This window comes from Gouania willdenowi, chromosome 21 (assembly GCF_900634775.1).
Source record: "Gouania willdenowi chromosome 21, fGouWil2.1, whole genome shotgun sequence".
Lineage (NCBI taxonomy): Eukaryota > Metazoa > Chordata > Actinopteri > Blenniiformes > Gobiesocidae > Gouania > Gouania willdenowi.
The window spans coordinates 32702452-32715749 of NC_041064.1; the positions used below are offsets into that span (position 1 = coordinate 32702452).

Here is a 13298-nt window from a genome sequence, read left to right on the forward strand (position 1 = left end):
TAATGCGGGGGTGTTGATACTTACTTGATAAATTACCTCTGCTCTACTAGGAGGTAATGTTTTCACCTGTGTTTTTTTTTGTTTGTGTGACTGTTGGCAAAATTACATCAAGAGTACCAAACAGGTTTTAACAAAATATAAACCAAAGATGCACCTTACGCCATGGAAGATTCCAATACATTTTGGAGGGGATCCGGATCAAAAACTGATTCTGGTTTAGTGAAATATTTAAAAATCCCAATTTCTCATAAATAGTGACATAAAAAAAAAAAAATCATACCTCAGTTGGTAATTGACCACTCTTTCTGAACTTTGACTCCATCATGTAGGGTTGGTTCCTCTTCTATCCTATGAGTTTCCTCCGGATCGGGATTGGATTCGAATTACGCATTTCATCGCAATTTTTCAAAGAGGTTCCTAAACATTTGGACCTACTGTATCTTTGATTGTGATAGAATTTTCTTCCATGCCTTTAAAGTGTGTGATCATGCCAATATCTGGCAAAGAGGAGATTTTGAGCTTGGTGAAGGTTTACTCTAGTACTACAAGTATTACGATCTGTCTACGATATTGTGGTATAAAACCTCATTGTTTTTTTTTTTGCGAACCAGACTTCACCTCAGTGTTATGTAACATTTTTTTAAAATTTGAAATACTTTATTAATCCCTGAAGGGAAATTCAGGTTTTACACTTTATTTTAGGGACATGTTTCTCACACACACATGCACAAACAGGACCTGTGGTTATGCATTAATGGAGAGATGTCAGAGTGGGGCTGCTTTTACTCTGAAGGAAGCACACTGGAGCATTGTTGGGGATTGGTGCCTTGCTCAAGGGCACCTCAGCAGTACTCAATAAGTGCTCTGGCACCTCTCCAACTACCAGAACAACTTCAGTTTTTTGGTCTGCACCGGGACTTGAACCGGCGACCCTCCGGTTCCCAAACCAGCTGATGTGCTGTGGTATCTGCTGCAGTCAGCAGATGCTTTTGGTCCTTGACGAGAATGGCTCTCATCAATCCAGTCCATCATCTGTGCATCTATCAACAGATGATGAAGTGGATTGAGATCACGGATTTTTTATGTCAAAGTTTCCTTATTTGTCTCCCTTGGGATGATTTTGTCATGGGCAAACAACACCTTTAACACACTCCACACATCATAACAAATATACATAAATACATATAAAAACATCAACACAAGTAAATAAATGCATAGATAAAAACATACATCGGCAGGGTAAGAAATTTCCAGTTTCACGGGTTCAAAATTCAGCATAACAAGACATCATCAGATTTCCTTCCATCCTGATCACTCATTCAGGAGCTTTACTGATAATGGGATAAATGAGTTTGTATCTGTTGTATTTACATAAAGGAAGTCTATATCTCCTTCCCAAGTTAAGTAGAACATAGTGTGCAGTGCATGAGTTGTCAGGTAGAATATTGTTTGCATGTTTGGGGGTTGTTTGTTTGAAAAACAGGTGCTTGACTTTGAACTCAAACTGGTTGCTGATCTCTTTAAAACCATTCCTTAGCCATTTTGCCTGTAATTGTTATCGGAGCAGAGTACTTTATTTATTTTTTTGCTTCTCAGTCTAACTGCAATGTTTCACAGATCTAGCCATTACTGCCCACGTGCCTTTGAGCATTTTCTGTTCGTCACTGGTTTCCATTTGATAGATTCTGACAACTGCAGATCAGAAACATAACAGAGCTACAGTTCTAGAGATGCTCTAAACATCACAATGTCATTCATAGTTTAAATCATTATGTTGATCTGCACAATGTTTTCTGTCTGGTTTCATTCAACCAAATATGAAATGGTATAAATCAATTTACCATTTTTGTACATGCATAACTGGTATTTGTATTTTCAAGTTATTTATCATCATGTCCTGCCCTTTACTTCAAAATCTGCCATTGATTGACTGAAATTAGCAGTTAGCATTTGTTTCAGTTTTAATCGGGACCTGCCTGTGAGATTAGGGAAAAAAAACCTTGCACACGCAGAAGCGCCAAAGACACAATTATAACAATTTTTGAAGATATAGCAAAGAAGGCATTGAAACATGATCCATTGTGTACAGTTCAGCCAGATGACGTTAAAACCACCTTGGGCAGTTCTGATTTAGAAACCAAGTTCTAGGTGGTGGTGAGGAAAAGGAGGGGGATGGAGCCTCGGTCGACACAACATCCTGGAGAATAGTCAAACAAGCCGGACTTGAACGGCTGACTTGGGGAGTCAAATGACATCACGATTTGTTTTTCGGTCAGGCTAAGCACAGTTTTCCGTGAGCCTTTGGGTCCATCTCTCAAACTTCAGTAATCCAATATGGTGGCCTTATCAAAAGCTGAGCGGTTTAACTTCTCCAAGTTGGATTCCATTCTGCGTAGACATTCCAAGTAGCATCTGCTTACTTTGAGTACGTTTATCGCATGAGTCTGAGTGTTAAGAGCCCTGCCCAATCCATCAGAAAGTGACTGGCAGCTTATCCAAAACAGCTGCCAATGTAATCCAGATTTTGCGATATGTCAGGAAACTGCCAGCTCCAATCAGCAGCATACCTGTTACCATAATTCCAATTATGTAGACGTCTCCCACATCCTTGTGTATCCTGCCGCAGACGTTCCGTCCTAACAGGCGGGCTCACCTCTGCCCGTTCTTTTGTTGAAAAAATTTGGTCCATTGCATTGCGAGACCAGCTGATCAATTCCATAATTTCAGTTTTTGGATAGGGATGTAGAGATAGGCTCCTATTAGATTTTGACAAAAGACAGCATAAAAACAAGCAAGCAGCAGCAAGGGCAGAGAGAAGCGCGTCCGCCTTTGTTCAGAGCAAGAATCAATCTGTGTGTGTATTTATAGACACATCTATGCTATGAGTGTGTCCCCGTCTGTCTCTGCATGTGTGCGGACTTGTGTGCACGTCTTATCGCTATGTGCGTGAAGTGGTGGATGAGTAGGGTTGTGGTGGTATCTGTGAGGCTATGTGTGAGCTTCACGTCGTGATTGTGTGTGCTTACGGTAGTAGTGACACATTTCCGCTGTGTGAAGTTGCTGTGTGTGTGTACAAACACATCTTGTCTGTCTCTGCACACAGCGCAGCGCTGCATGATTTAAGGGCGTAACATGTTAATGACGATCAAATTCAGCCACCGCATTTATCAACCCCTAATTATTTGTACGCTGAGATTGGTCAGATACGTATGTTTCATAAATCACACGTTGGTCCTGTTGTACGACCAAACTCTCTAATTTGCACCCGTTTTCACAGGTTGATGAATGACGGTCATTGTATACGCAACACAAACACGTACTTGGGCTTCTAAAGGAATATAGGTGCAGTCAGCCTTCAGCTCCTCTCTGTGTCTTTTCTCACCAGCAGCAATGGAAACAGCAGTAGCTGGAGCAGTCTGGGCCTGGAGGGGGAGGCGTGTGACGATCGTCTGTCCTTCTCACCCTCTGACAGGTTGGTGAAGCGAGTGACCAATTCATTTTTTTTACTTACTGCTGGTAATTGCATGATTTTATGTGGTTAACTCACAAAGTAATGTATTGACACCTTTTTATTTGATTTGTATAAACTAGAAGTGCGAAAAGCACACCATTACAGTTCAGACAAATATAACATTTGGGTCATTTCAACAAATTTTCAGGACATCCCACACACTTGGGTCTTAAAAAATTCTGAAATTTTTACCAATTGTTCTGTGGGCAAACTGTAACGTTTTAGTTTGATCGGATGAATACTTATTTTATTTTATTTTTTTTTGCGGGGGAAGGGGGTATGTGTCGACTTGGTCACACTTTATTTGAAGTTTTTATACTTAAGGCTGACATCACACTGTCATTATTTGTCATTAGCATGAATAAGGTGTTATGAAGGCCGTCATTAGGTGTTGTTCGATAAATTATGACACCTTTGGAGCTATGTTGGCATTTTTGGGTGAGGTTGAGGGATCGAGTGGGGTTAGGTAGGATTAGGGTCACGAAGGGTTAGGGTAATCAACAACACTTAATAACAGCCTTCATGACACCTTATTTATGCTAATGACAGGTGTCATGTCATAATAATTACAGCATAATGTCAGCCTTATGTATAAACCTTCAAGTAAAGTGTTACCGTCAATTTTGTGCGTCTTTATTTTTCTTCCATTTTCAGCTTCCAATTTCTCAAGAATTACACCATATAGGAAACTCAAATTTAGTATAGTAATTAGGGCTGTCACTTTAACGCGTTAATTGCGATTAATTAATTATAGGAAAAAATAACGCGTTAAAGAAAATAACGCCGTTAATCACTATTTTTTTTTAGCACTCCAAACAGCTTGGAACCTTTCTCATTTCAAGAGTTCCCGGTATACCCATAATACTGATGCACAGACTACAATACAAGACGGGAGACTACCCTGAGACTGCCGAGCTACTCAACTTTTTTTGTGTTCATTTTGGCTTTTAAAACACAGGATGGAAAACAAAAGCCCAGTTGTGTGCAAATCGAGCAAGAAACGGTTTGCTGAACACCAGAGCTTTGCAACCTCCGCTAACACCTCAATGCTAAACATGTAGCAACTAGCAGGGACAGCTCCGAGCACAGCGTGTTGCCAAAACTGAACAAGATGACAGGGTTCAGAGCAAAATTAATAAGTCCTGATGTTTTATTTCATTTGTGTTTTCTATTATTAGGAGATTGACTAAAGTACACATCAATGTGACAGGCAGCCCTTAGGACTAGTCTCAATTACAGAGGAATGTAAATGGTTACGCCTGCATCGGTTCAAGTCTGTTAAAAATAATAAATTACTTTATAAAGACTTTGTGATATACCATTCTTTTGATCTGCCACAATAATGTGACTTAAATGAAAATACCTCAAGTTGAGGCGTTTCTCAGCAATTTTAGGTGTGATTAAAAAAATAGATTAGTTAGATTAATTATTGGTAAATGGACTTGATTTATATAGCGCTTTTATGCCTACACTGAAGTAGTCCCAAAGCGCTTTACAATATCAGTTCATTCACCCGTTCAGACTCATATTCACACACCAATGAGACAGAGCTGCCATGCAAGGCGCTGGTCAACCACTGGGAGCACAGAGTCAGTGCCTTGCCCAAGGACACTTCGACACATAGACAGGTATAGACTGGAATCGAATCCCCAACCTCTCGATCAAAAGACGCATGGCTCAGGTGGTAGCGTGGGATTAATTATACAAAATATGTGCTACATATCTTATCTGGTGGACTTGCCAGCCCCTCAAAATTGGACAAAATTTGTCATAGCATTAAGTAAATCTTGTGTTTTTTTTCCTTTCATTTACAAAACCCATAAGAACTAGTAATAAACTGAGGTAATAGGGTTAAAATTGCAGTGTGGTAGCCAGCATTGGTTTTTACTCTGAGGCTTGTGTTTATATTTACTTTGTGTTAAATGCTTTATAACCACATTTGGCTTCAAATCTTAGTCCACCCCGGTATGTAAAAAACACTTGCAGCAGCATTGGGGTGAAATCCAGTTTCCCAGCCTATTAGCAACACCAACACCATCAATCACAGAGCGCCTTAAGGAAATCCCAGCATCACTTGAGCTCTTAAAAGGCCCAGATCGGCCATATTTTAGCAGCTCCAATGTTTTTAGGAAGGATTATTTTTTCTCCTGCGCAGTTCATAAATCGGCCGGTGGCAACCACTTCTCGGATGTTGAGCTTCCCACAAACATCCAAAGCCAATCTGTGCCAGGGAGCATGGGCACAGGAAACCACAATGACACAATATTCAGTCAGCGGAGTCTGAAGCGTGTTCCCGTTAATGCGAATATTCCCAAGTATTTAAAGCAAACTGTAGCACATTTCAGACTGAAGTTTGACTAAAAGGAAAAATCAACACTTACTGCAACAAATTCATCATCCGTCCATCTTTTATATTTTCTTGTATTTGTTCATCTGGGCTTCCATGGACCAGTTCACTGATTCTAGATTTGATGGAGATTGGAGATCTTTGACACAGCTCAGGTAAAAGTAATGTGTCAAACTCATTTTAGTTCAGGGGCCAAATATACGGACAAGTTTGATCTCAAGTTGGCCGCAGAGGTTGGCAATTAAACAATTAGTGCTACTTTGCATTTATTTATTTATTTTATTTATTCAGTTCATTTCCGACATGGTTGCAATCACAGAAATTCATTTTGACATTCAGAGCAGAATCACATTTTTTTTTTTTTTTTTTTTTTGTCCTTTTGCATGCCGGAAAGGGTGACGGAAAAAGGCATTATGCTTATCCAGATCCGTCCCCTGATTTGAACACAGATAATTTTACATCAAACCTCGTTTCTTCCCTTGTCAAACATTCTCATCTTCTTCATAAATTTCATCATTAACGTTTTTTTTTTTTTGTCCTTTTTAATGTGATGTGTTCTCGTCTGCAGTCATTGTTCCTGCTGTTACTCCTCTTCACTGTCCTTTTTCTCCGTATCTCCTTGAGCTTTCTTTTCCAGTCGTTGTTTATGTTCCTCCAACTCTCCAAACGAAAAGTTCTTCTTCTTTCGGAGAACCTTCATATCCTCTGAGAGTCGCCTCAGCTTACGATCCATCAGATTATGTATACATTTCCATGTATACATAATATAAAAGTATGTAGTATATAAGGCACTGACAATATCCAAGCAATTGATGTCAGGTAGTGACTATATTTATTTAATTTGGGGAAATTTTGTCAAATAATTTAGGGATTGATCAGGGTTTTGGAAACATTTGGTTTCTTTGAACAATTTAAGAGTAAAAATGATTTTTGTCGTCTTCTACAAACATGGGAACTGCCAACCCCTGCAAGTATTGCTGACAGGGTTCCCGCAGATCCTTAAAAGGCCTTAAATGTGATTAAAATGTCTTAAATCAAAAAGTCTTACATTTTAATACATAATAAGTATAATTTTATGATTGTAATTAGTCTCACATCTCAAAATAATTGGTAACATTAGTTTTTAAAAAAATTTATAGTTTACCTTAACATTGTTACGGTAAACAAAACAGTGACACGGTTACAGTGGGACCTGCTTGTAGCAACTTTCAACAATATGGGGAAATGTAAATTTAACGAAAATTGTCCAACAAAAATTTTTCTTAATGTTAATTTTTTGGTATTTTTGTAGTCATCTTGTGTGTTTTTGGAGTGAGTTTGATTATTTTAGTCCATTTTTTAGTGTATTTTATTGTGATTTTTGTGTTTCTTTGGGTGCCACCAGTTGTTGCAGTAGTTGTTTACTGTGAAGTTGGTCTTAAATTTAATTTCAAATGGCAATAAAAAGTTCTACTTTTAAATGAATCTGTTGAAATGTTGTGTTTTTAATTTTTTTTAAAGTGTATTAATTTTGCATGAATGCTAATATTTATGTTTGGATATAATACAGGGATTTCAATTTTGTCTGAATTTCTGGTTAATTTCAAGAATTCCCAATTTTTCTGATGTTTTGCCCCTTTGCAACTCTACTGACATATCCACGTAAATTACTTGTCACTATGGATTAACGAGCATTTTGTACATGTTATGTTGAACATGGAGTGTGAAGGAAAGCAAAAAAATAAATTTGAATAAATTACATTTTTCACTAGTCTCTATGGAGAAAACCGTCGCAAACAGTTCCAGTGTGCGCGTTCACGGGAGTTTCGTTCAGGAGGGGAGCGTGGAGCGCCTCACAAAACTCACACACTGCAGTTTTAACTTTGAATACTAGGTGTACCTGTTACTATAACTAAATACAGAATATAAAATGCGAACTCACCTGGTATAATGGTGAATTTGGTCTTCTGAGTTAGCGAAGTGCTCCAAAACACGCAGCTGCTCTATTTGACTCAGACTCAGCTCAAATTGTTTCCACAAGTCCTTGTTTTAGCACAAGCACAATATCACTGGGTAATAAATGCCAGCTACATGCACTTGTGTCCCTACTTGGAGTGAAATTATCTGTCTGGATTTCTGCTAGCCATTGCTGACGCGCTGCATTGTCAGCAGGGAAGCAGTGGAAGCTAATGCAGGAATTATACCGTGAAAAAAAGGTAGATCTAGGTACACAACAGTATAATGCTGAACCTCCAACACTTTGATAGACCAATCGCCTCTTTTTGACACCGAACATGCTCATTTTGGCCTCCGCTCGCTGGCTTTGTAACAACAACAACAATGGACCAGAAGTCAGCCGCCCTCACAAACTGTGACCGGAAGTGACCGCCATATTGTGCACATAGCCAATTAGCCCCTTAGTGCATTAATTCTCTCTAACACAGACTTTCTCTTCCAGCAGTGACAACCCAGAGGACAAAGAGCCTGACGTCAAAGACGAGTCCAGTGGTAAGAAACCTGATCTATTAATAAAGACCTTCTTCTATAGGGATGGAAAATAACATGTTAAATGTTGTTGTTGTAGTTTTAGGTACTATATTTTTTGTTAAACTTATACTAAAAAATATTTTTCTTTGTGTTGAATTTATATTTTTTTCTATTTTTGTAATACATTTTATTTTTGATTATGTATAATTTCATACCATTTTTTTCTGATTTTAAAATATTTTAATTTTTTGATTTTAAAATATTAATCACTGTATTGTATTTATTGAATATACTGTATATCAGAGAGGGAATTTTTATCACAGCAGGGGCCACAAAAATGTTATTATCTGACATAGTCAATATTATTGTCAACGTTTAGAATAATGACAAATCTGAGTATTACACAAAAGTATATTCTCATTTTTGTGCCTTTTTGTTGTTTTTTGTATATTAATGTGTTGTGTATTATTTGCTGTATATTACTTATTGTAATTAGGTGTGTTGTTTTTTGTCATTTTGTGTATTTTTGTTGTTTCATATATTTTTGTAATCATCCTTAGTGATTTTAGAGTAATTTTGGTTATTCTGGTTGTGTTTTGTTTCTTCCATCTTTTTGTATGTTCTTGGAGTCATTTGTTGCGTTTACTTTTGGGGAACACAAAATTAGTCCGCTTGTTACCAATGCCTTTTGTATATGAAAAATATATAACCTATTACCTGGTTTATTAAAAAAAATAAGGTTCAATTGAAAAATCAATCAATCAAATTGGATTAGAATGATTAGGTCATGTGACAGTTGTGTGTGATGATTATCTGCTGCAGGGACGCTGTGCACTGATCGGATCACACCACATGCCCCCCTGATGGTCATTCTGAACACAGACGTCCGAGAGCTGGGCCGTGGCCCCCAACACATGACCGTGGACCCCCAGCTGAGGACCATGCTGCAGTGGGTGGCTGCCTCCATGGCCGACATCCCTCACATCCAGCTGATTGTCGACCGAGAGCTGCAGCAGGTAAAACACTCCTCTCATCCTAACAATACTGAGGTCATACCTCTAGGATCTGACTTCAAGGTAAATGTAAATAGACTTGGTTTAGACCACCTGAAGCTAACACATCAGAATAATCACATTCTCACATGCTGACTGTCAGAAAAGCCATGGAAGATGTGGGAGAAATGTTTTTCTGTATCAAAAACACAAAAAGATACAAAGCGTGATTAAAACACCCAAAACTACCCAAATTGGCAACAAATATAAAAAAATGCATGACGAACGTCAGAAAAACCTTCAGAGGAAATATGAAACGGCAGCTGCTCAGACCTTGTCCAGTTTCAGAAACGTCATTCATACACAAAATGGCCACAAAATACACAAAATGGCCAGAGAAATACGCAAAATGACCACAAACATACACAATATGACAGCAAAAATACACAAAATGATCACAAACATACACAATATGACCACAAAAATACACAGTATGACAGCAAAAAAGCAAAAATACACAAAATGATCACAAACATACACAATATGACCACAAACATATACAAAATGGCCAGAGAAATACACAAAATGATCACAAATGTATAAAGACAAGAAAAGTAGACGTCTCGGCTCTTCCTTTTAACCGACTGCTTGTCATTTATTCATTTCACTTTAACAGGGACAGATCTGTCTTTATCTGTCATCAATAAAGGAAAGAAGAGTCTTTTTAAAGGACTCACTCAAACAATAATTAAAGCACTTACCTTACTTTGACCATGATCGTGAACCTATGTTACTAGTGCAAGTGCCTGTAGGAAGTATGTATGTATTGCTATAGAAAAGTGGGAGGTTCAGTAGCTTTTTCATGGATGGCCAAATGAGGTTGTGTTTGAAGGTGGGACGTCGGGGACATTTACAGTGACAACTATTGTGTTTTCATATATTTTGGCTTTTAGTAAGTACACTGTAGGGAGTTGAACCCCATCTATTCTGATTCCAGTTTGTTGTCCTCGCTGATCCGGATCTCCTCAGACCAGAACAGACTTGGTCCGGACTTGTTTATTGTCATTAATCCAGCAATCCAACAGTCAGTTTAGATGCACACTGAATTTATAAAGCATTTATGAAATAATTTATTAACGGTATCATTGCAGACCTGTAGAGGTAGGACTGATGACATCATCACAGTAGAGGTAGGACTGATGACATCATCACAGTAGAGGTAGGACTAATGACATCATCACTGTAGAGGTAGGACTGATGACGTGACTGCGGTAGCTCTTCCCCGGTGGACATTTTAATGAAATCATTTATTAACGGTATCATTGCAGTCCAAACAAGTCCGACGTTGCACACCCTTGAACCAAGCAGCAGCCGTGTTGAAAGTCTCATGACAGACAGAGATTCCTTGCTTGATAGATAGATGGTCCTTCTGTGTCACAGGTGTGAACAATATAACAAATGTGCTTAAATGTTGAAATGTTTGTGATTTTGGAGTGACTGAGATTTCTACAACTGAAATATAATTTACACAATGATTCATGTCTTTTTTTTTGTTGTCATTTTTACTTTCTCATTTGGGCCAAAGGGGTTCTCAACCTTTGGGTCAGGACCCCATTGGGGTCTCGACTCGTGAGACACTGGGAGATTCCTTTATGAAACTAAGAATATTTTTTGAACAGTTTGAGGACATTTTAGACCACTGGTCTAAAGGATGTGTTGTATCTCCACGATTAAATCGCAGTGACTTTAAAAAAGGCTGTTAGTGATGACTTCTTGCTGATGGTGCTCTGTGTGTGTGTGTGTGTGTGTGTGTGTGTGTGTGTGTGTGTGTGTGTGTGTGTGTGTGTGTGTGTGTGTGTGTGTGTGTGTGTGTGTGTGTGTGTGTGTGTGTGTGTGTGTGTGTGTGTGTGTGTGTGTGTGTGTGTGTGTGTTCAGTTGCCGGCTGTGATCCAGAAGCTGAGGGACCGGAGGCTGAGGGCTGGTGAGCTGCTTCACATCCTGCTGCGTTACTGTGAGGAAACCCAGCGTGTGTCGCTCTTCCAGTGGCTCCTGGAGCACACCTAGACTTCACCCCCCCAAACACCACCACCACCCCCATCCCTCCCCCGCTGCACCACTCAGTCCCACCACAGGGGGCTCTACGCCACTCAGCCCATGCACTCACTCATGAATGTTTGCTGTTGCGTGCCGTGGGCATCTGTTGAACTTCACTGAGCCTTTTTCCTTCCTCGCCTCAAAGTGGATCCAGTGTTTCCATGACAGCGGAGGGAGTGAGTTTGTGTTTGGGAATCCCCAAAAAGCTGCTGGATGATGTCATCACACCCCCGTCTCACCTCTTCTCTCCTCTCATGTTTCCACACATCACATGTCACCACACCCTGGACTCATCAGGAGCCATCCCACATCAACAGCAACACATATTTAGTTGGACTTTTTAAATCAAAGCGCTGCCCACGCATTTCCTGCACACGTTTGGCCACACCCCCTTCCTCTTCATCTTTTAATTTAACTTCACCTGGATGTTTGTGTGCAAATAATTATCAGTACTATTGTACTCCATTCACTCCAGGAACACGTTCAACTTATTGCCGTCGAAAGAAACACGTGCACATCTTCCTGTGTGATCATAGTTTTAATACATGCCGTTATATTAAAACAAAATATACACATTTAAGCTAATTAACAAGTACTACCCCTGTAAGTTGTTCACATGAATCTATTGATTTCAAGTGTACAGCTTTAATCCAGGCTGAGTGGAAACTCAAGTTCTGTGTGTGCAGCATTAAACAAAGTGAAGCCATTTACTATTATTTCACGTTTATTACACAGGACATAATAATATGGTAGTAGGAGTAAACTTACAGAAAGCCAAAAACAGGAAATCTGCCTGTTTTTCTTGCACAGTGAGACAGTGAGAGGGAAATAAAAAGGATTTTTGTGTAAATTCCTCTAAAAGCCCAATAATGATTTGAGTTTTCCGAGCAATTCGTTAGAGGAACAAAGAGAAATAGATGTTTTCCTGTAGAAACAAGAAGAATTCTGTGTGACAGTGTTTGGACTGAAGTCTATTTTTTGACAGTAAATGATGGAACGGAAGATGAGATGCTGCTCAAAGACTTTGTGGAAGATGCCAAACGTTGTGTTGCTCCTCTTCCTCGTCTGAAGGAAGAAGGACTGAGGACTGAACCTCTCTGTACGAGCATCACTGCTCAGTGTTGTTATGCCTGCATGGCCAGAGCCTTTAATGCTGCTTTGACGTTTGCAGTTGCTTACTTTGCTTGTTTCTGCCGACGGTTGTTTGTGTCACAACGATTCATTTACACTGAGAATGACTGACTGACTGGAGCACCATGGGCACGAGGACAGAATCAGGAATGAATGCTGCTCGTTTTTATCAATATCAATTTTATCCTCTTCATCATTGTTTATTTTTGGGTTTAATACTATGACGCTCATCATGGCCACTTTATTAGGTATTATTACACCTTATGTCTTTAAAGACTACTGCTCGTGTTTGTGTTGCACCCAAAAAAAGAAACACAATCTCCAATTTTGGACTAACAAGCTGTACCTAATAATTCCAAAATAATACGTTATGGTTTCATTTATTCAGATGACATTTTTCAGGAAATGTACTTCGGTCTCCTGACATGTTTCGACTGCCAACTGTCAGTCTTCCTCAGAAGCATCTACTGATTCCTTTGATGTGTCCCTACAAGTTCTTTCATAAGGAAAGCATCTGATGACTTTCATGTGTCCTTATGTGTTATTTCTGTCGCCCAAGAGAGTCCTAGGTGTGGGAGAATAAAAATGTTCCCTCATCCCTATTGATGTTAAAGCGCCACCTCCTGATCTTGATGGCTTCTTTGATCCAGCGTTTGTGTTTGATTCTTTATGTCCCGATTATTGTTGCGTTATCCTAATCCACAAAAAACCCATAAGGGCACATCAAAGCGATCAGTGCATGCTTTGACGTTTTCCT

General features: G+C 39.2%; 1 protein-coding gene across 2 annotated transcripts in view; it reads left to right on the forward strand.

Annotated features, from left to right (window-relative positions):
* akap11 (A kinase (PRKA) anchor protein 11) overlaps positions 1 to 13052 on the forward strand; it is a 36873-nt gene extending 23821 nt beyond the window's left edge. For both annotated transcript variants that reach the window (XM_028435964.1, XM_028435965.1), the window contains exons 9-12: positions 3389 to 3472; positions 8296 to 8345; positions 9147 to 9340; positions 11252 to 13052. In XM_028435964.1, the coding sequence (XP_028291765.1) occupies positions 3389 to 3472; positions 8296 to 8345; positions 9147 to 9340; positions 11252 to 11380 (457 nt within the window). In that variant the 3' untranslated portion in view covers positions 11381 to 13052. The remainder of the gene's footprint in view (positions 1 to 3388; positions 3473 to 8295; positions 8346 to 9146; positions 9341 to 11251) is intronic.
* Positions 13053 to 13298: the final 246 nt, after the last annotated feature.